Here is a 23271-nt window from a genome sequence, read left to right as displayed (position 1 = left end):
CCTTCTGCGCCTCTCCCTTCTAGACTATTTGGTTTAGAAAAGCACAAAAAGAACTGAGAGTTGTCCTTTGACTGGTGTACCTGGAAGATGCTGAGGCTACCTAGCAAATACCTGTGAAACGAGGCCTACTCTAAACACAGGAGCCAGGGTGATCTTTTAAAAATAAAAGCCATTCCTTGAGGACAGAAGTCAGACTGTTATAAATGTTACCAGCACTCCCTATTTCTCTCAGAATAGAATCAGCTGTTACAATGGCCTATGAGACCCTATAAGGTCTGGCTCATTACCTCTCTGACCTCTTCCTGCCCCTTACTCATTCTACTCCAACCATTCTGGCCTCATTGTTGATCCTCACACAGACAAGCACCCTCCTACCTCACGGTACTTATCTGACTATTCTTTCATCTTGAAATACTCTTCACCTAAAAACCCATGACTAATTCCTTCAAGTCTGCTCAAACATCACCTTCTCATAGGGGCTTATACCTGACTCCTCTAATTAAAATTATAACTTGGCACTCTGTGCCCTGGCTTATTGAGTGTTCAGAAGGGAAAATTCCTTTCTCCTTCTCTTAATTAGAAAATGTCTCATTAAGGCTCAGAACACAACTACTACTACTTCCCTTAAGTTTTTCCCATTTGGGGGGCTCTCTAAGCAAATTAATCCAGAAAAGTATAATCATGTGCCAGGCAGTTTTAGAAATATTAATATCTTAGACCATTTAATAAAAGGGCAGTATGGCACATAAGTGAAACTTAACCCAACCACAACCACAACAAAAAGAACTAACTAAATGATTCATAAGCAAAATATCGTTATAAAACAGAGTAATAGAGTCGTGCCACTCAAAAACATTAAGGGTAGAATAGGCTTTGGTGGGTTGTTTGTCCAGCTATTTTTATAAAAAAAAAAAAAATAGAGCACAGAGTTAAAAAGAAAAACCATTTAAAATAGATATTATCCAACAGGTTCTCAGTATATCAACTGATTCTTACCTGGCAGTGCTGAAGCTCAATCAGAGCAGCCCTCAGTGGAGATAAAAGCATGCTTTGCCTGAGCCATTTACCCAGAGAGAAATATAGTTGTGCCAGAAAAATGCCATAAAATATTAAAAACAGAATGAAAGTCACTCTGAGAAATACTTTGGTAAGTCTGAAAAGAAATAAATAACACTTCTATTAACTTACTTGGGCAACTTACTTGGACCAAGTGTTATTTTGAATTTGAAAATTTTAGGGTGAATATAATAAAATTAGAGAATCAAATTTGAGGAGCATGTGCTACTGAGTTGATTGTGGCACCTAGAGATCCAATTACGATAGTTAGAAAACAGGTAAGGGGAGACTTAGCTCAGTGAAAGAGGGAGAGAGAAAAAGAAACCATAGTATTTGACTTAAGCAATGTTCTCATTCCAGCCCATAGATTCCTCTTCCTCGACTTATTTCCTTAAATCAACCTATCTTACCTTTATGGTAAAATTAAACATTCCCAGAATACTGACTACCATTTTATAAAACTGACTCACATTTACTATATCCTTTTTGTAGTACTGAATTTACTTAGCTCTCAATTTTAAACGTAAGATAAAATGGTTTACAGTGTAAACTAGGGGTGTCGAACTCAATCAGAGAAGGGGCCAAAATCTAAAATCCAGCCTAAATCGCGGGCCAAATGGTTTACTGAACAGTCATAAACTGTCATTGTGATGGAAACGCAGCGGAGTGCAGGGATGACAGCGCGGTGCGGGCCACATTGCAAGGCCTGGCGGGACTGATTTGGCCCGCGGGCCTTGTGTTTGACACATGTGGTGTAAACAGATATCAAGCTTGGGTGGAAGAAAACAATCATTTTAAATGGTTAAGTTGAGACAAAGAAGCTTCATATTATCTACAAGCACAGATCACAGAGCTAGTAAGTGAACAGACTGTGGGCAGCGCTGCCAGGACAATCATGTTTGGGGTGGCTGGTGACCCTGCTCTTTCTTCTTCCAGTTTGTTCCTTGGCAAGGAGGAAAGAAAAAGCCCCCAATGATGACTTGCTTGATCTTACCACATCAATCTCTGTGTTGGAATGTCCCATGTTACAAACAATGCAGCTATTCTTCATCCGGTCTAAGTGCTCTCTGGTTACCACATTCTTGTTACCTAAAAAACAGAGGAGATAGCCACATAAAAAGGAATGAAGCTGGACTCCTACCTCACACCATAAGAGACCTAAATGTAAGAACTAAAACTATACAACTCTCAACAGAAATGGCATAAATCTTTCTGACCTTGGAGTAAGCCATGCTTTCTTAAATATAACACCTTAAAGCACAAGCAAGCAAAAGAAAAACTAAACTGAACTACGTTGAAATTAAAACTTTTATGCTACAGATAACACCAAAAAAGTGAAAAGACAACGCACAAAACAGGACAAATATTTGCAAATCATAGAACTGATAAGGAACTTGTACCCAAAATTTATAAAGCATTTTTTAAAAAATATATTTTATTGATTTTGTACAGAGAGGAAGGGAGAGAGATAGCAAGTTAGAAACATCGATGAGAGAGAGTCATCGATCAGCTGCCTCTTGCACACCCCCTACTGGGGATGTGCCCGTAACCAAGGTACATGCCCTTGACCAGAATCGAACCTGGGACCCTTTAGTCCCCAAGCCGACGCTCTATCCACTGAGCCAAACCGGTTTTGGCATATAAAGCATTCTTAGCTCAATAATAAAATGCCAAATACTAATAATTGAATTAAAAAATGAGCAAATGATCTGAATAGACATTTTTCAAAAGAAGATGTGCCACTAGGCACATTAAACAATAAATGAATAAGTAAAATGTGGTATAGCCTTAAAATGGAATATTATTTAGCAATAAAAATAGATGAAATATTGATACATGCCACAACATGGATGAACACTGACTGACATTATGGTGAGCAAAAAAATAAATAAATAAAAACCAGTCACAAAAGACTACATACTGTATGATTCCACTTATATGAAATGTCTAGAATAGGCAAATCTATGAAGAGAGAGAGAATACTGGCTGCCAAAGGTGGAGGGAAGAATGAGGAATGTCTGCTAATAGTAGGGTTTCTTTTGGGGGTAATGAAAACATACTGACACATGTGGCTCAGTTGGTTGAGCGTAGTCTCACACACTGAGAGGTCGCCAGTTGGATTGCCGGGAAGGACACATGCCTGGGTGGCAGGCTCAATCCCCAGTAAGGAGTGTGCAGGAGGCAGCCAATCGATGTTTCTCTTTCATCTATGTTTCTCTCTCTTTCTTCCTCTCCCTTCCTTACTAAAATCAATAAAAACATTAAAAAAAAGTCACTGAACAGTATATAGGGTGAATTTTTTTTCATATGAGGATTATATATCATTGAAAAAATTAGATTGTGGTAATGGTTGTATGAGCCTATGAATTTGCTAAAAAAACAAACATTGAACTATACACTTAAATGGGTGAAATCTAAGATATGTGAATTAAATCTCAATAAATTTATTTAAAAATAGGTTAATGGACTGATGTGAAGCAAGAACAGTTTCTTGTGGTCCTTCTTCTCTGCCCCCAGCTCTTCTTGATCCTATATTTATATATATTTTTTTCGTTTTTAAATATTCTGATTTCCCCCCTCGAAGATACAATTATAAAAGAAAACCAATGTTACAACAGTTTATGGTTCTAAGATAAAGATAAAATCTCAGTCTAAGAAAACCAGCCATATCTTCATACTCCTCTCTAAAATTCAAAATCTACCTCTTTGGAAATCAGCACAACTACATTTCCCTATTTCTCTATGAGTTTTGCTCAGCCTTGCTTTAATTATAGGGACTATAGAGAAACATACATCACTTTTGGAGGTAAAATAGAAAAAGTCAAATGTACAAATGTAAGATCTGGCTTCCCAAACAAAACTCATCTCTAGCCATCTCGTAGGTGGTTGAAGATCATGGAGATACAGAACAAAGCGATGGAAAGAAGCCTTCCTCTATGAATGACTTAAAGGCATACTTTTGGTCACACTCTAAAGCGATAGGAAGAACGTGAAAGATTGACTGGTTTTGTAAACTGCTATCTCTGGCTTTTAAGTTTGGTTTTGTTCAGAACATTTTCAGTCATTTTTCATTTGTTCCATAAAGGCATTCTCAAGTGCCACCCATTTTATGTTATAATCGTACCTGTACAGGTAATAACAATATCCACTTGTCGGATGACCTCATTCAATTTCACCAGTCGAAATCCATCCATACTGTAGAAATAAAGCATGATCAATGAAGCTAAAAGGCAGATGGGAGGTTTTCGCTATAGAACTTCAAAAGCAAGATTACCAAGTTGCTTTGATACATACACTGTCATTTCTTGATATAGCTGGACTACTCTGAGCAGTGAAAAACCATTTCTTTAGTTCATTCAAGACAGAAATAAAACATTTTTTCACATCACTGGAACCTAATTCTTCCTGATAATAGGGAGACAATGTTAAGCATGGGATTCCTCAATTAAGTTCCTATAAAGTGCCATTTTAACACTGAACCTACTCTCCACTGAAACTGCTTCTCTCCAAGATCAATCATCTCCTGAATGCCAAAGTAAATTTATTTAGTCATATATTACTTGATTTCCTCTAGTACATTAAACATTATTTGTCTTCTTAAATCTATATACTGCTTGGAGTACATACTGTTTTATCCTAGTTTTCCTACTTTTCTGATTGCTCCTCCAATCTCATTAGTCTTTAAATGTTGGTACTCGGTAGGGTACTCTTTTCCCTCAGCACTTCTCCATAACTTTTCCTGGCTATAAATGACTCCTCATAGGTGGCTGATTTACACATCTATATCTTTAGCTTAGATATCTCCAAAACTTCAGAGCCTGGATCAAATTATCCACTAGATAGCTCTTCCTAGATGGCCCATAAGGATCTCAAACTTACTGTATTTAAAAAGAAACTCATTATCTCTTCACGTCCCTAACTCTATTTCTTCTTCTATATTGTCTATATTGATTATTAGCATTATTTGTTCACCCAACTATATAAGTCAAATAAACAAAATGTCTGAGCCTACTGCCTCAGACATTGAGACTGTCACCAAATCTTTTACCTAACTTCCTTAAAACCTCTTGAATCTGTCCCTTCCTTGCCATACATGCTGGCCTTATGTTCAGGTTTATTTTTTGCCTGTATTACTACAGTAGCTCCTGGTCCAATCTCATCACCTCTAGGTTTATGCCTCTCTAATTCATTTTGCAGAGTGGATCATGTAACTTGGATCATGTAACTTCATTGTTTAGAATGCAACTTGGATCATGTAACTTCATTGTTTAGAATACTCCAGTGAGATTGCCTGCTCTCAGGAAAAGACCCAAATAATTATACTGATATATGATTATCCTAACATAGGATTCCTCTCTCAGATATACTCCTCCCAAATTTACCCTATAGACCAGCTACATCAAGCTTCTTAAATATATTATACTCTCTCCTTCCTTGGAAACTATGGAATTTACTTCCAAACTAAGAAATCATTTACACAAGTTTCAAAACTCAACTGTACTGACACCTCTTTGGACCCTACCTCCTTGCTCTTTTGTTAGATATTTCTCTCTTTTTTTTTTTTTTTTTTTTAAATATAGTTTATTGATTTTCTACAGAGAGGAAGGGAGAGAGACAGAGAGCCAGAAACGTCAATGAGAGAGAAACATTGACCAGCCGCCTCCTGCACACCCCCCACCGGGGATGTTCCCGCAACCAATGCACATGCCCCTGACCGGAATCGAACCTGGGACCTCTCAGTCCGCAGACCGACGCTCTACCATTGAGCCAAACCGGTTTCGGCAGATATTTCTCTTTTGTGCTCCTAAAGGAGCATGTGCTGTTTACCTTCATCATAGCACTTACTATACTGAACAGTGGTTATTTGTCTGTGCACCTGTCTTCTCTCATTCACTTATTCATCCTCAGCATAGAGCACAGTACCAGATATATTATAAATGATCATTTTGTATCTATAATTTGAATCAGTATATCAGTGAGTATTAAAGTAGGTTCAGTTTTCTCTAATGAACCCTGAAAGGACTAGAATGGTGATAATTTCCAAAACCAACAACTCTGTTGGGGAAATCTGTGGGTTTATGGCCAGCATGTGTGAGGAACAGTAGGACAGGTAGGAATGGTTGTGATAAAATCTTTATGTCATGCCTAAATCTATCCTGGGCACTTTCCTCTGGAGGATTAATGGTAAAGACTGGGTGGGTAACCCAGGCTATAGACACTGGGGCTTGTCAGTAGTTTTCAGGGACAGTGATTTCTCCATCCTGTTGAGGGTGGCAAGAGATAATTTTATTAATAACTACCATTCAGTGAGCCTTTATTATGTAGCAGCAGCTCTGTACTTTTTATAATTACATGACTATTATATGACTATACATTATATAATAAATATATAATTATGTTACTGAATGTTCACAACACTTTGAGGCAGGTAAAAGTACCCACATTTTACATATGGTAAAGAAACTACTCCTTTTTAAACTTTTAATTTTGGAATAATTTCAAATTTAAGAATTGTAAGAATACTACAAACATCTCTAATACACCTTTCACTCAGCAGATTTTATCCTGACTTTGGATCTGCCTACTGTGTCCTTCTGATTAGATTTAGGTTATACATTTTTGGGAGGACTATTGTAGAAGGTGCTCTTTTCAGTGCATCATATGAGAAGGGACCTGGTACCAGCCTGAATCTTTTTTTTTTTTTTCCCCCCCAAAGGGAGGAGGATTATATGGAGAAAATAAGGAACTACTTGTTCTCTAGGTCAAGGCAGGGGGTACTGCCATAGGAATTTTAAATTTTAGCTTCTCTGATCGTCTTTGTTCTCTCTGAGCAGAGCTCCTTGATCTCTGAAAAATAGGTGCTAACAGTTAATGGCAGTCTCTTTCAGGATCTGGGCCCCTCTAAATTAAAATGTGTCTCAACCAGGCCATTCTTTGAAGCAGCTACAAGATCACCTGCTAGATGGCGGTGTACGCTTACCAGGCTTGAAGAGCACAGATGGGGTCAATCTCCGTCACATACACAATGGAGCCCATGGCTTTCAAGGCAGCACAGCATCCCTTCCCCACCTGAAAATGGGAGAAAGAACACATATTAAGGAGAGTCAACGAGAAAACAGTTTCTCAAAGTTTCTGGTAAAGTGTACCCTACTTTCCGCCCCCAAAGGAATTTCACTCAATATATTCATGCTTGGGGAAAAATAAGAAAAACAAACAAATGAATGCAGTTCATAAACAAACTCCTAGTGCCTGCTTAGCACATGCACGTGCATATGAAACACCCACAGTCACAATTCGTAATAAAAACTCAAGCTAAAAGAACATCACAAACAGAACACTGGAACAGTCAGAAAATCAACTTAAGAAAAAATGGCAACAATGAAGAGGGAAAAAGAAACATTGTAATTGAACCAGAGAGTCTCTAAAGTTATCCCACTCCCCCATCTAAAGTGATAAATGATAAAGTGATAAATGTCCATACAAATGAGAAATTCTAGTTTATTTTAGCAAAATACATTTAAACACCCAGTACATAACTGAAAGGGTAAGCCTTACCTCTCCATAGCCACAGACCACCACCTGTTTTCCACCAAACATCATGTCTGTTGTCCTTTTAAGTCTAGTGGGGGGGAAAATTACATCAGAAAAATCTTTTCATTTCTCCCTTGAGATTAAATTGGGTTCCTTATTTTCATGTTTCATGGTGTGTGTTTTTTCCCTATTTTAAAAGAAAGCCTGGTTTCATCCTAGATAAAATATTTAGTAACTAGAAAGAAAGGTTTAATAAATATGTATTTTCTCACTCCATGCTATCCAATCAATTCCATCTGTATGCAAGTTTTTGTTTTTTCTTTCTTTCTTTCTTTTTATTCCCTTGTCTTGGAAGTAGTGCAGAAGGGAAGCGGCTACAGACTACAAAGTAACTTGTAAAAGCAATATACACAGGGTGTCCCCAAAAATGTACACATACTTTGGATAATTATTAATTCCAGTGGGTTAAGTCTGAAAAGAAAGAAACATCAATTGAGCTATCAGCTGTTAAAATGTGTATACATTCTTTTGGGGCATCCTGAATTTATTATACAACATTGTGAATATTTGACTTACTGAAAACATACTACCGGTAGCTTATTGAATTAGACACTGATAGATCAGCACTACATTTAGCAGTATCATAATGGCCAACAGGTCCCACTTTTATTCAATAGGGAGGACAAGATGGAGAGGAGCTTTGAAACACGCCAACACCGACTACATGAGATAGTGAGTTTTCTGGGGCGGATTCCTTCTCAGACATGTTCTACTTCATCTCTGATTCTCTACGAACTAGAATAAAGGCCTTCCTGTTTTCAGAGTCTCCTGGAAAAACTGCAGGAGCAGTTTCTGGTTTCTTTTTAGGTTCAATCAGTCTCCCTTTTCTAGGAATCCTTGGCTATGCAGAAGATTTTCAACTAAAGCAGCCTATTCTGAGATAGACAGCTACTAAAAATACTTGTGGGTCTTTCTACTCACTGATCTGTTAACCTCTGCTGTTGAAGAGTCTATAAATGCCCCAAAGGCAAAGTAGGAATCCTGTCTTTCTGATGATTGGACAGCTCCACTCAAGAGGAACCAGTATAACTCCCTAAACCCAAATAAAACAATAAATATTAAGTGAAGAGGCAATTCTTTTTAAAAAAAATATATATTTTATTGATTTTTTACAGAGAGGAGGAAGGGAGAGAGATAGAGAGCTAGAAATGTCAATGAGAGAGAAACATTGACCAACTGCCTCTTGCACACCCCCCTACCGGAGATGTGCCCGCAACCAAGGTACATGCCCTTGCCCGGAATCGAACCTGGGACCCTTCAGTCCGCAAACCGACGCTCTACCACTGAGCCAAACCGGCTTCAGCTGAAGAGGCAGTTCTTGAGTGAAAAGAGTAAGTCTAGTCTGGCTGGATTACCATATTCAAAAGTCAGAGCTTCAGAGAATGGTCCCGGAAGGGCTAACACAGCAAGGAAAATCAACAGATCATATTTCTGAGCCTCCTTTGCTTTGATTATCCTCAGGCCTTTCTGCCTCTCTTCCCAACTACTATGTGTAGTCTTTCCTGAATACAAATGACTGTGTGGTGGGAAGGAAACTTCACCAGTCCTGCTACTCTGCAAATGATAAGCTGACAGACCTAGATGGATTCCAGTTAGGTAGCAATTTCTCTGTCATCTTAGGGACCCACATTTGCCTTAAGATTTGAGGATAAGGGGTAGAAAAGACCTCAGTCAAAGAAGGACCTTTTTGAGGGGGGGGGGGGTTTAGAAGGAGCTGGAAGTAACTTCTCTGGTGGCGTATGAGTCACGTCAAGCCTCCTACTTCTAATTCTTCTAGCCCCAGGATCCTCTAGAAGGGTTCCTGGAATACAGTCTATTTTATGACCTGAAATCACATCTGAGATATTCTTAGTCTTCCGATCAGGTGGAACCTCAGTCTCCAGAAGACAGAAATGACAGTTGGATGACAGATTAAATGAAAAAGTGATGGCTGAGTCCTATGGGCTCCTTGCAGGGGCGTGGTCAAAAGATGATGGCAACCCCACACCCTTTCCTGACTCCTGTGTTTTATTTTCCTTTTTCTCTGAAAATGTTATAAGAGGAATGAGTATTTCAGACATTTTTGGTTTAATATAAACACAATGTTAGCATCAGGAAAAAAAATTTGCACTGCTTTTTGGCATTGCAGACCAATTACCGAAATGTCCTCTAGAAGTCAGTGGGGCCATTCCCACATACTAGCTTATGGTGCAGTGTGCAACCAGCTCTTAGAACTACAGAAGCTCAATCACTAATCTTTTCCTCATATGAACTCTCTTTTGGGCTGAATGTCCTCTCTGTTCCATTGCAGCCTTCTCTGGAACATAACGGCCTTTTTTTAATTCCTCCTGCACTCAACTCCTCTGACAGGGACAACTGCCCATGACCCAACTGGGAAGTTTCTCATCACCTGAAGGTACCAATGAGCTCTTACTACTCAGCAGGTTTTCTGGCAGATAGTTGGTTTCCTAATTCTTCATTAACCTTAACTTCCGTTCCACTGTGTGCTTCTTACTTCACTCTCATACACATCTGCTATTAAAGAATCTTTCTTACCCACCAGATAAACACTGCTTAGAAGGGACTCTTTCATTTTTATGAACTAGTGTAGGTACCTTTCTGTATCTTTTACTGAACCCAGTATAGACAGATTTTAGGCTCACAGATTTGAGAATTAAAAAAATCTACAAGATACTTAGCTGTGGATGAATAGATATTTTAATGCATATTTAGCCAGATTATTATTAATTTTATCAGGCCCAAGTCTACTTACATTAAAATAACACTTAAATGTGGACAGAATTAGGGACAGTTTATAAACAGACTGATAGACTGAGAATTCATTTAAATGTCTAATGTGTCTGATAATACTATTGACACAAAGAAGTAATAATAATAGTTCAAATTTGCATTGAACACTCCCCACACCAAAAAAAGATTTCAGCCGAAACCAGTTTGGCTCAGTGGATAGAGCGTCGGCCTGCAGACTTAAAGGTCCCAGGTTCAATTCCGGTCAAGGGCATGTACCTCGGTTGCCGGCACATCCCCAGTAGGAGGTGTGCAGGAGGCAGTGGTCGATGTTTCTCTCTCATCGATGTTTTTAACTCTCTATCCCTCTCTCTTCCTCTCTGTAAAAAAATCAATAAAATACATTAAAAAAAATTTTCAAAGTAAAAAGCTTCCCTTAAGATCTAACTTACTGTACAATAAATTATAAATTATAAAATTTATAGAACCCTGTACAGTAAATTCTGTACAGAGTTCTAGAAAGAAGAGCAAGGAATTAACATCGAATATCAGGATTTATATGTTATCTCATTTAATCCTCACAATAACTCCATGAAGCTGGTCTCACTGTTACAGTTTAACAGATGAGGAAGTAGGAACAGAGAGGTTAAATAACTAGTCCAAAGCCTTTCAGTTAATAAATGATAGAAGCAATAGTCAAACCAAAGTCTTTCACCAATGCCTGTAATGTTGCAGATTGCCTGGGGTCCAGATTTGTTGGTAATGTGACCCACAGGCCCTTTCTTTACTTTCCCAATAACCTACCCTGTTTCCCCGAAAATAAGACAGTGTCTTATATTAATTTTTTCTCCCAAAGTTGCGCTAGGTCTTATTTTCAGGGGATGTCTTATCTTTCCATGCGTTAGGTCTTATTTTCAGAGGATGTCTTATTTTTGGGGAAACATGGTATATATGATGGGAACAACTTAATGGTTTCAGACAGGGAATTACTGAGTCTTCCCAGCAAGAATGAAGTTATGTCAGGACACAAGTGTGGAAACAGAAACTGGGTTTTGGAACAACAGAGTATTTGGTATATATCTAAGTAAATTTTTGTCAGACTTGAAATCATTACAGATTTGAAAAACTAGAAATGCCTCTGAGAATTGACTCTTTGCTAACCACAACTTTCCAGATGGTGAGAGAATTATATGATAGTTGGAGCTTAAGAACTGGCAATATGACCTAAATAGAAACATCAGGAACCTTTCCCAAACCATCAAAGATACTTACATGTTTACAATGACTTCAGGCCTAAGAGTTGGTTACTCTCAGGCCTGTTAGAGTCACCAAGTTAAAAGCTGCCATCAATAGACAGGGGCTAATCTGATCATTTATATAAAATAGATTTGCTTCTAATAGGTTATATCAATGGTAGCTCTGGGTTATAAAACCTGAGTGTGATGTGATGTGATGTGATTCAGAAGTGCTACATGAATAATTTTCAAACCTAAAACACTGAGGACCTCACTTCAACAACTCAAGCTCATCACAAAGATAATAAAAAATTACCCATCAAGAATAGATTCACGGCAACAGTAGAGGTTGTCAAATTTTTGTTTGGTGACTGAGTCATTCACATTCATGGCTGGAACACACAGCTTCCCAGCTTTGGATAGCTGGTACAGCCTAGGACGAGGGGAATAAAGAAGAACATGAAACAATGAGATACTGCAGTCTCCTGTCAGTTCATATCCAGTTCCAGAAATATGTTGACTAGGTAGGCATGACAGCATGAGACATGAGTAGTTTATCTTATTAGTATATAGAAAGAAATAAAGAGTATCTTTCTAGAGTCTATATAGCTTAAAATAAAGATCTTTAGTCAGAAGACATGTGGGGGAAATCTCTAACCAACCTCTACATTATAAGAATTAAAATATAAATTTTAAAATTGCTTATTAATATTATTCACCTTTTTAATTATAAAAAATTAACTTTAAGTACTATTTTATTTTTAAAAAAATATATTTTATTGATTTTGTACAGAGAGGAAGGGAGAGAGATACAGAGTTAGAAACATCGATGAGAGAGTCATCGATCAGCTGCCTCTTGCACACCCCCTACTGGGGATATGCCTGCAACCAATGTACATGCCCTTGACCAGAATCGAACCCGGGACCCTTCAGTCCCCAAGCCGATGCTCTATCCACTGAGCCAAACCGGTCTCGGCTTCAAGTACTATTTTAATCCCACTACTCTAATGCAATAATTTTAACTTCCAAACAGTCTCAATTTATAATTTCAATACACGTACTTATAAATATGCATATCTATATATATATGAGTTTTATTTAAACTGATTCAACTAAGAATCAGAACCAGATGTTTTATTCAAAATTCATCTCTTTCTAAGAATATGAAAGTACAGCTAGCCTATAGTTTTGTATGTTCAAAAAGATCACAAAATTTTGAAGCAGTGATGATGGTTATTCAGAATTTACTTCCCTAAACCTTTTACTTTCATACTTTCAGTTCTTTCTGGGTGAATAATAGATAGAAATGATTTCAATTTTATTCAGGAAATTATTTCTCCTTTGAGAAAAAGGACCCCAAATCCTTGCTTTCTACGTAAGAATGTATTAAGGCCCAGGTTTTTTCCTCTTCTGCCTAGTGCTAGATCCCTAGCACAGTTCTTACAGCTGTTCCTGGTTCACTGTAGAAATTCAATAAATATCTATTGCATAAATGAATTCATCCAAAAAAAGATAAGCAGTCGTTGTGTTACATTGACTAGAAAATATGAGGACCACATTTATTCCCTACCCATCCCTGCCTTCACTAAATTAGGTTTGTTATTTGTGTTGTTAATTTAAAAAAAAATAAGTGTGTAGACTCCGATCTCATTACCTCATTGTGGGTTCCAGTTTTTAACCTAATGTGTTCTACAGGTATGTGATTACAAGAATGTATGTCTAGGCTGCATAAAACCAGGTATGTCCATGACAAATCTTACCTATGAACTCCAGTTACACTCTCCTCTACTATGCCCTTGATCTTCTTAAACATGTTGGGATACTTCTTATAAATCCAGTGAGTTAGATCCCCTCCATCATCCAAGATCTGCAATAATAAGCATCAATAATGTCATTCATTTTGCTGAAGTCTCTGTGTTCCTAGTGCTTCTCTGGGTCTTGAATCCCAATTTCCAATAGTCCATTCACAAATATTTCAAATTTCCCACATGGTTATGTAAGGTAACTTAAAGCCAGAATAGTGACCAAACAGTTATTAGACTGTCGTAAAAGACAATGAGGGATGAAAAACCAACTGTAATTTTCATAGCCAAATGACTTTTCACCTAATAAAAGAAAATACACAGCAATATAATGAGGATTTTCTTATGGACTAATAACTCAAGTGGTTATCAAAATCATTACTTCTTATTTTTTAATGTTTTATTTATTGATTTTAGAGAGAGAGGAAGGGGGAGAGAGAAACAGAGGTTTGTTGTTCTATTTGTGTATGTGTTCATTGGTTGCTTCTTGTATGTGCCCTGACTGGAGATGGAACCCACAACCTTGGTGTATTGGGAAGATGTTCTAACCAACTGAGCTACCTGGCCAGGGCCTGACCCACTAGTTCTTAAATGTACTGTAAATATTCAGAAAGCTTAAATTTGATATGAGAATATTTCTATTAATTACAGTTAGTACTTTAAATATAATCAGTCAAAACTTGGTTTAAATAGAGTCAGATAATTAGTCTTCTTCCCAGAACAATGGCTCATAAAACTATATTCATTATTCCTTTACTTCTTCCAGAGTACAGGCATTCTCCTACCCCAAATATTAGGCAGTACTGTAAGGTTTTGCCTAGCACAATCTCACACCAAATCTATAACCAAATTAAAAATAACTAGGGAACTGTGCAGCACGTAGGTGTGCAAGCAGGCCTCTGAAGAGCTCATCACCATTTCAGGTTGGGATTAAAGAGAAACACAATGCTGTGCCCCCTGCTTTCATCACAGAGGAAAAGTCTATGAATTATAAATAAGCTAAAGAAAGATCAGCTTAGCATTCTATTAGGCACCAGGCTGTGGCATTTCAGCCCTTCGCTTAGCTGTTAGAAATGCCTGGCAGGATGTTTTCAAGTTGTTATACCTATCCTCCTGCCAAGTCCCACAGAACTAGATGCCCTCTACTGGCATGCACCCATTTTGCAGTTCATCAATTATCAACTCTACTGCAAGTGCCAAAAATGCCATCCTGGACTTCCGGGCACACAAAATCCCCAACCTCACGTCTACCACATGATCTCTTTTTTGCTTCTGCTCTTGCTATTGATCTGACTCAACTAAACCTTACTTGAGAGCAGGGATCCAAGATAAGAGCTCTCACTAAAATGCTGCACTTGCTCCATGTTCTCCCAGAAGGAACCTCAGAACAGATGTGAGAAACAGAAAGGCTCCTCTAAGTTTCTCTTGCCCTTTCTGCATGTTTGAAATCCCTCATGGAGTTTTCCTGTACAGCTTCTGATTCCCTAACCACGCAAAAGATCAGAGACAAAAAAAAGACAAAAAAAAAAAAAAAAAAAGACTGACCATCCTAACTGGTCCGGCTCAGTGGCTAGAGCACATGTGTCAAACACAAGGCCTGCGGGCCAAATCCGTCCCGCCAGGCCTTGCAATGTGGCCCGCACCGCGCTGTCATCACTGCACTCCACTGCATTTCCATCACAATGACAGTTTATGACTGTTCAGTAAACCATTCGGCCCCGCGATTTAGGCTGGATTTTAGATTTTGGCCGCTTCTCTGATTGAGTTCGACACCCCTAGGCTAGAGTGTTGGCCTGTAAACTAAGGGGTCCAGGGCTCCATTCCAGTCAGGGGCATATGCTCAGGTTGTGGGCTTGATCCCCAGTGGGGACATGCAGGAGGCAGCCAATCAATGAGTCTCCTCACTGATGTTTCTATTTCTCTCTCCCTCTCCCTTCCTTTCTGAAAAAAAAAAAGAAAAAGAAAAAAAAAAGGAGCAATTGTAAGCTCTATGACTTAAGTCCCACTATTCTCATCCACTTTCCCCCTTTTTTTAAAAAAATATATATATATTTTATTGATTTTTTTACAGAGAGGAAGGGAGAGAAAGAGAGAGCTAGAAATGTCGATGAGAAAGAATCATCGACCAGCTGCTTCCTGCACACCCCCTACTGAAGATGTGCCCGCAACCAAGGTACATGCCCTGGACCGGAATCGAACCTGGGACCTTTCAGTCCGCAGACCGACGCTCTACTGCTGAGCCAAACCGGTTTCGGCCACTTTTCCCTTTTAACACAGATATCTAACACAGGCAGGTAGATGCTATTTCTAACATGTACTTAATGAAAGTAGCCCATCATTCCCACCATGTAACTCTATTACAGAAAATTCTCGTCACCAGGGAATCTTCCTGAGGTTGGAAAGCAAGGAAAAGTATTAGATCTTGACAGAATTCAAAGAGATATAGGTCCTGTTTTCTGGGGGTGACAACTGTTTTTATCCTTGTATTAATCTCTTCATTATCCTTTTCAGCAGTTCATTCTGGCTCTAAAGTCTATACAAGCTTTCTGGGAACAATCTCATGTCCTCCTCGTGTTCATGACTTTAAATTACTATTATATTTCCAGTAGAAATCCCCTGGCATATCTTCTTTATTGCCTGCCAGTCATACTCCCTCCTATAACTGTTGGAAAGAGCCGACTCCTACCCCCCTTTCAGGATATGAAGGCTTTAACGCAGCTTCCTCAAACCAGCTCTTGGTGCACCATGACCTGAATCACAGAATCCAAAAAGATAGGCTGCTTTTTTCTGCTGTGAAATAGTGAGTCCTGCTCTGCAGCATTCAGCAGCAAGCAAGAGCTGTGCTACAGCTTCAAGGATTCTTTTTTCAGTTGATCCCTTAATTTTTCTTCTCCCTCATATGAAAAAATGTTTGTAAAGTAGGAGTGCTTCATACTTTGTGCAGTTTTTTCTTTCTTTCTTTGCAAATCTAATATGCTATCAACCTTAAACAATTTGATCTTTTAAAAAATGAAACGGCCGAGACCGGTTTGGCTCAATGGATAGAGCGTCGACTTGGGGACTGAAGAGTCCCGTGTTCAATTCCGGTCAAGGGCATGTACCTTGGTTGCGGGCATATCCCCAGTAGGGGGTGTGCAAGAGGCAGCTGATCGATGACTCTCTCTCATCGATGTTTCTAGCTCTCTCTCTCCCTTCTTCTCTGTACAAAATCGATAAAATATATTTAAAAAATAAATAAATAAAAATAAAAAATGAAACAAAAATTTTAAAAAGCAAAAATAAAAAACCTAAACTTTACGTATCTAGTTATCTTTCTCAATGTAGAATGAATAAAGCAAAAAATCTGAACTTGGAAATCCTTCATGTTTACTATAAATCTAGCATATAATTCTAGAGAGAAAGCTAGGTACCACAGGAGGGGTGTGTGTGAGAGTGTGTATGTTTAGATTATTGTTGTTAGGGGATGGTAGTAAGAGGTGGTAGAAAACGGTAACTTATCAATCTTACTTTTTAACTAGCTTTGTATGAATGCTGAGCAGTATTTGTTGTTTTTTTAAAAAATATTTTTATTAATTTCAGAGAGAGGAAGGGAGAAGATATAAAGAGAAACGTTGATGAGAGAGAATCCCTGATAAGCTGCCCCCTGCATTCCCCCTAATGGGGATCAAGCCAGTAACCTGAGCATGTGCCCTTGACTGGAATCAAACCTGGGACCCTTCAGTCTGCAGGCCGACACTCTATCTATTGAGCCAAAAACCTTTGTTTTTTTAAATCCTCACCCAAGGATATGTTTTTTGTTTTGTTTTTATTGAGTTTAGAGAGAGAAGAAGGGAGAGGGAGAGAGAGAGAATCAGAGAGAAATATCAATTAGTTGCCTCCCATATGTGCCCTGACCTGGAATCGAACTTGCAAATTTTTGGTACATGGGGCAATGTTCAATAACTTGAGCCACTTGGCCAGGGCTGCTGAGCAGTATTTTAATGTTGTAGTGAATATGAATGATTCTAAGATTAGCACTAACAATTGAGGCTATAAAGAGATTTAATATTCTTGAGGTGCCCTGAGCTTAAGTATCTAGTTCTGTTGGAAGCCCAGGTACATTAGATAGAAAAGGAGTCCTTTTCCTTTTTTTCCTGTTGGGAAACCCTCTCCTAAACCAGAGCCTCCCTCTCTACCTCTCCTTCCTGCCTCCCTACAGAACTGTGTTAGCTGAAATCTAACCCACCATGTTTGGCTGCCAGCCCTCCACATTCACACATCTATCAATGCACCACCAAAAGTCATCTTCTGACTCTCCTTTCCAGGCAAAGACAGGAAATCCTGAGAAAAAGGAACAAAGAGAAATCATTAATTTACGGGCTGACCCTAAATTCTGGCAAGATGATGCTGGTTTTCCTCAATTATGAACTCTCTCATTCTCCTGTTCTATACTCCTTGGATTGACTTTCTTCCCTGATTAGTATTGACTTCAGTTCCTAATCCACTCCTCTGGTGGCCATTTTGCTCATTAGACCAAAGAGGATAAACAAAAGGGACAACAGTATGATGGAGACTAAACATATGACTAAAGAGGAAAAAGGAGAAACTAGAAACAAGTACTTGTTTATCCAGTCCAATTGGAATTCTCACCATTTCCCAACCAAATTCTGATCTTTCTCACTTCCATACTTTAGTCATCCCATCCTCCATCAGGAAAACCTTACACTTTTCTCCATCTGTTAAAAGGTTTATTATTTACCACACTTCATGGTCCTGTTAAGTGTCATATTCCCAATGAAGCCTGATTAACTCAGCTGGAAGTAACTCGTGGAATCAGAACTTTTATAAACCCTCTGAGCGCTGAATTTGGGTTTATGATATGTTGTGGCATTTATCATCTATGCTCTTATACCATCATTATCTACAAATGTGTCTTTTCTTCTCAAGGAAAATGTAAGATTCTGAGGGCAAAAACATTGACTCATTTGTCCTTAATATCTCTTACAGAAGGCATAATAAGTATTTGTTAAAAAAACAAAAACAAAAAAAACATCATGTACAATTCATTAGGCTATATATTTAATATTTGTATATTTTTTCTACATATATTTTACACAAATAAAAATTTTATGAATGAATGAATGTAAATGAAGAAACAAATGAAATGCTGAAAGTGCTAGCAGAAGGAGAGACATGCATGCACTAACCAGCTTTCTCCTCATTTCTCAAGAGCTCTGAAGCAAGGGTTTGGTTCCCTGACCAGTGTTGTGCTGCCAGGGAGTGAGAGAAAAAACTAACAAAGTTTAACTTCCCCATTTCTTTTGTCCTTCAAGTGCCAGTGGCTGTTGTGATCAAATATTAATCTTTCAGGTCAAATGCTGAAGCAGAAGCACCAAAATTAAATCAGAGCAAGCTGCTGAAATACCAAAAGGACCACAAAACTATGGGTGAAGCGTTGCCTTTTCTAACCCATATTACCTTAGAGTGGTATTTAATAGTTAGCAAGTCAAGGCAAAGCACTAACTAATAAAGGGTTATTAGACTTAAGGAGATATTTGCAACTGTAAATATCTTCTGTATGGAAGCAAGAAAGATCAAAGTGTAGTTGGAAAATGGTGAGAATTCCAGTTACCAGGTAAATCTAGTTCATATTTAATAAGAAAAACCCAGAAAGAAAGCAAACTCATCAAAAATTGGGATTCATTTCTATTGTACCAAGACAGCTCCTTTAATGTCAACCTTCCTTAAAGGTTTATATTGAAATAATGGAAGTTTTTGGAGACTTAGTTTAGCCAAAGACACAGAGAGTAAGCAAAGATCTTACCACTTTCTGCTAAAGCAGCAGCCACTTCATTGAGAGTGGAATAGATATTGCAGGCGGCCCATCGGCACTGAGCTCCCAAGGCACCCAGAGTTTCCATGAGCACCTATATTAAAGGGAAAGCAGGAGATGAGCAACTTTTCCATAAATCTGTTTATTTCAAGTTTTAAACATATTTTTAAAAATTTAACCCACTGATTTGATCCTGATTTATTTTATTATATATTTTAAAATATATTTTATTGATTTTTTTATAGAGAGGAAGAGAGAGGGATAGAGAGAAACATCGACGAGAGAGAATCATCGATCAGCTGCCTCTTGCACACCCCCTCCTGGGGATGTGCCCTCAATCAAGGTACATGCCCTTGACCAGAATTGAACCCAGGACCTTTCAGTCCGCAGGCTGACACTCTATCCATTGAGCCAAACCAGTTTCAGCCTGATTTATTTTACTTTAATATTTAAAATAGAGATAGCAATCTTTTTAAGAAGGTAGTATATCACCCTACTGCTTTAATTAAGAGCTATTTTAACAATGATAAAGTTTTGGTTTAAAAGCTTGTTTTAAAATTTCCTGAGAGTGGTTAACTCTTGAGTACTGCCAATTTTCATTTAAAAATTTTGTATTTATTATATTTTTATTTATTTATTTTTATTGATTTTTTACAGAGAGTAAGGGAGAGAGATAGAGCTAGAAAAGTCAATGAGAGAGAAACATCTACCAGCTGCCTCTTGCACATGCCCTACCGGGCATGTGCCTGCAACCAATGTACATGCCTTTGACCGGAATCGAACCTGGGACCTTTCAGTCCACAGACCGACGCTCTACCACTGAGCCAAACCGGCTTCGGCTTAAAATTTTGTATTTAGTATATTTCTATAATGTAGAAAAACAGTCCCCTATCATCCCATACTTCAGAATCCTATGCTATAGTATATTTCTATACTAAATGAAAATTCTAATAAAAAATATCCTTTAGCCAGGACCGGTTTGGCTCAGTGGATAAAGAGTCGGCCTGCGGACTGAAAGGTCCCAGGTTCGATTCCAGTCAAGGGCATGTACCTTGGCTGTGGGCACATCCCCAGTGGGGGGTGTGCAAGAGGCAGCTGGTCGATGTTTCTCTCTCATCAACATTTCTGACTTTCTGTCCCTCTCAATTCCTCTCTGTGTAAAATCAATAAAATATATTTTAAAAAAATCCTTTAATATAAAAAAAAAACACTTGTAAACAGCTTTAATTAAAAAAAAAAAAAAGCCACACACACAACACTTGTAAACAACTCCACTAATGTAGGCTAATCCCCTCATATAATTTGTCCAAGACCACACGGTAAATTAGTAGCAGAACTACTCATATCTCTAAATTTCTAGTCTATACTACCTTTCAGTATCTAATTCCATTTTCCCCCCTCTTGTTTTCTTTTTTTACCTTAAAGAATTTCTAAAGTCCTACAACTTAGGAATTCTGAATTTTTCAAACAAAAGAATGATACAGAGACTTACCTACAAAGCAACATAAATTAACTATATGGTCTTAGATGGTTTGGCTCAGTTGCCTATGGACCAAAGGTTCCCAGGTTCGATTCCAGTCAAGGGCACGTACCTCGGTTGCAGGTTCCTCCCTGGCCCAGACCCTGGTCGGGGCTCCTGCAGGAGGCAACCAATCTATGTGAGACACATTAATATTTCTCTCTTCCACTCTCTCTAAAAATCAATGGAAAAATATCTTCAGGTGAGGATTAAAAAAGATAATAAAATAAATTAATTAACTATAAAAGTCATTGAAACCAAGAATATAAAAACTATTCAAAGAACTTTGAGTCAAGACTGATGGCTATTAGGGCACAAGCAGGAGTGAAGGCAGGTAGAAGTGAGATGAGGACAGACAGAGCTTAAACCCAACTTTAAATCATTACCATTTAGAAGAAGTAGACAGGAAGTCTGGTTAGAAGGACCTATGAAACATACCTAAAACTATAAATAATCCAAGTCCACTAGAAACATGGGTAGGAAACTGTTAACTATAATAGATATTTCTGAAGCATTGGATTATAGGAGACTGTTTTGTTTTGTTTTTCTAGAGAGATTGTTTTTCTACATTATAGATTGTGATGTTTGCATATTGTAAAATAAACATAATTACTTTTGTAATCAGAAAAATAGAAACTAAAAATAAAACAGCAAAATTCCTTTGTAATTTTTAAAGGAGAAATAAAAAATGTGGGAAGGGTACATTAAAATGTTAAAATTGGTAAACGGGTATTAACTACCCGATTAGAAAAAAATCTTTATTGTTGAAAGTATTACATATGCTCTCCCCCCCCCCCCCCCCCCCCCCACTGACCTCTTCTAGTCCCTCCTCCCCCACCTAGGCCTTCACCACCCCATTGTCTGTGTCCACTGGGTATGCATATATGCATACAAGTTCTGAGGTTGATCTCTTCCCACCCACCCACCCTCCCCCGCCTTCCCTCTGAGATTCCACAGCCAGTTAACTCTGATTTTGATTACTCCAGGAAAAGCAGAACGGAACTCTGATGAAAGGGTGGTGATATTCAGTGAGCCAGTAGGTAAAAAAAAACTTCGATATAATTTAGCAACATGAGACAGTACAGAAGCACTTACTATTTTAAGCCACCACACTGAAGTCTCATGTCCCTGCCTGGGGAAGCCCAACAAAGGTTCTAAGAGCGCTTCGGCCTCAATTCATTAGTCTATAGCTCCAAAAAGAGAGAGCTTTTCAATTTATCATATTAATTTTGGGCTGCCAAAGTACCCTTTTCCTCAGAGAACATGTAACCCAGGAAAAGTGTCATAGGGAAGATGCTAACAGCAAATGTCTGTGCCTTAAGGAATCTCTGCTGTTCTTAATGAGGAATGTAGCCAAATAAATGTAGTAGTTTCAGGAGACAATTTTTTGAAAGTTGATCTAGCCATAAAAATGACTGGATCTTGCCCTAGCTTATTTGGCTCAGTGGATAGAGCGTCAGCCTGTGGACTGAAAAATCCCAAGTTGGATATGGGTCAAGGGTACATGCCTGGGTTTTGGGCTTGATCACCAATAAGGGGTGTGCAGGAGGCAGCCAATCAATGATTCTCTCATCATTGATGTTTCTGTCTCTCTCCCTGTCCCTTCCTCTCTGAAATCAATAAATATAATATATGTGTGTGTGTGTGTGTGTGTGTGTGTGTGTGTGTGTGTGTTTAATGATCTGGACCTTATAAATTCTATAAAAGATTCCAGAGCATTTTCCAATACACCAATTTCCTATGTGATCTCATTGTGGTGAACAACTCAGTATCTATTACATATTTGATGGTGGTTAATCAGTGGTTCTCAACAGAGGAACTTTGGGAAACTGTAGGCATATTTGGTTATCATAATAATTGAGAGGGTAGTGCTACTGGCATTTAATGGGCAGGGCCAGTTTGAAAGTGCAAAAACAGTCTTTTATATCAAGAAGCCATGCCACACCTAGTTCATTGGAATAATTTTCAAATATTCCAATGAATTAGCTGTATTACCTTGGACAAATTACTTCAACTCTCTGAGCCTCAACTTTCTCATTTATAACTTGGAACTAGGAGTACCTGCTTTACATGGCCATTATGAGGATTAATAAACTAATACTTATTAAACTCTTAACCTAGTGCTTGGCAAGTTGCAAGCACCTAATGGTTGGGGTATTATTAACTACTAGTGGCCCGGTGCATGGATTTGTGCACATTGAAAGGGAATCTGGTGTGGGTGAACCAGATTTGGGGCCGATAAGGCCCCGGCAACAAGCTAACCCATGGCTGATTTGGTGAGGAATCAGGCTCCCTCTTCCCTCCTCTCTGGGTCTGAGGTGTGGGAGAACCAGATTCAGGCCAAAAGGGCCCCAGCAGCAAGCTGTCGGAGTGTCTGTCCCCTGATGGTCAGTGTGCCAGTCGAATGGTCACTTAGGCTTTTATTCTCTATAATCCTATATAATAAAAGCTTAATATGCAAATCGATTGAATGGCCGAATGACTGATTGCTATGATGTGCACTGACCACCAGGGGGCAGACACTCAATG

The 23271-nt window shown here is 38.5% G+C and overlaps 1 protein-coding gene across 6 annotated transcripts in view; it reads right to left on the bottom strand.

Annotated features, from left to right (window-relative positions):
- Positions 1–23271, bottom strand: part of AHCYL2 (adenosylhomocysteinase like 2) — a 134119-nt gene that overhangs the window by 8085 nt on the left and 102763 nt on the right. For all 6 annotated transcript variants that reach the window (XM_036426578.2, XM_036426584.2, XM_036426592.2 and 3 more), the window contains exons 5-12: positions 19215–19317; positions 17637–17731; positions 13370–13476; positions 11926–12042; positions 7612–7675; positions 7037–7125; positions 4181–4251; positions 2051–2145 (exon numbers count right to left, since the gene is read on the bottom strand). In XM_036426578.2, coding sequence (XP_036282471.1) covers positions 2051–2145; positions 4181–4251; positions 7037–7125; positions 7612–7675; positions 11926–12042; positions 13370–13476; positions 17637–17731; positions 19215–19317 — 741 coding nt within the window. The remainder of the gene's footprint in view (positions 1–2050; positions 2146–4180; positions 4252–7036; positions 7126–7611; positions 7676–11925; positions 12043–13369; positions 13477–17636; positions 17732–19214; positions 19318–23271) is intronic.

This window comes from Pipistrellus kuhlii, unplaced genomic scaffold, assembly GCF_014108245.1.
Source record: "Pipistrellus kuhlii isolate mPipKuh1 unplaced genomic scaffold, mPipKuh1.p scaffold_m20_p_10, whole genome shotgun sequence".
Classification (NCBI taxonomy): Eukaryota; Metazoa; Chordata; class Mammalia; order Chiroptera; family Vespertilionidae; genus Pipistrellus; species Pipistrellus kuhlii.
The sequence above is the reverse complement of the archived record's forward strand: the minus strand, read 5'-3'. Positions and strand labels throughout refer to the sequence as shown.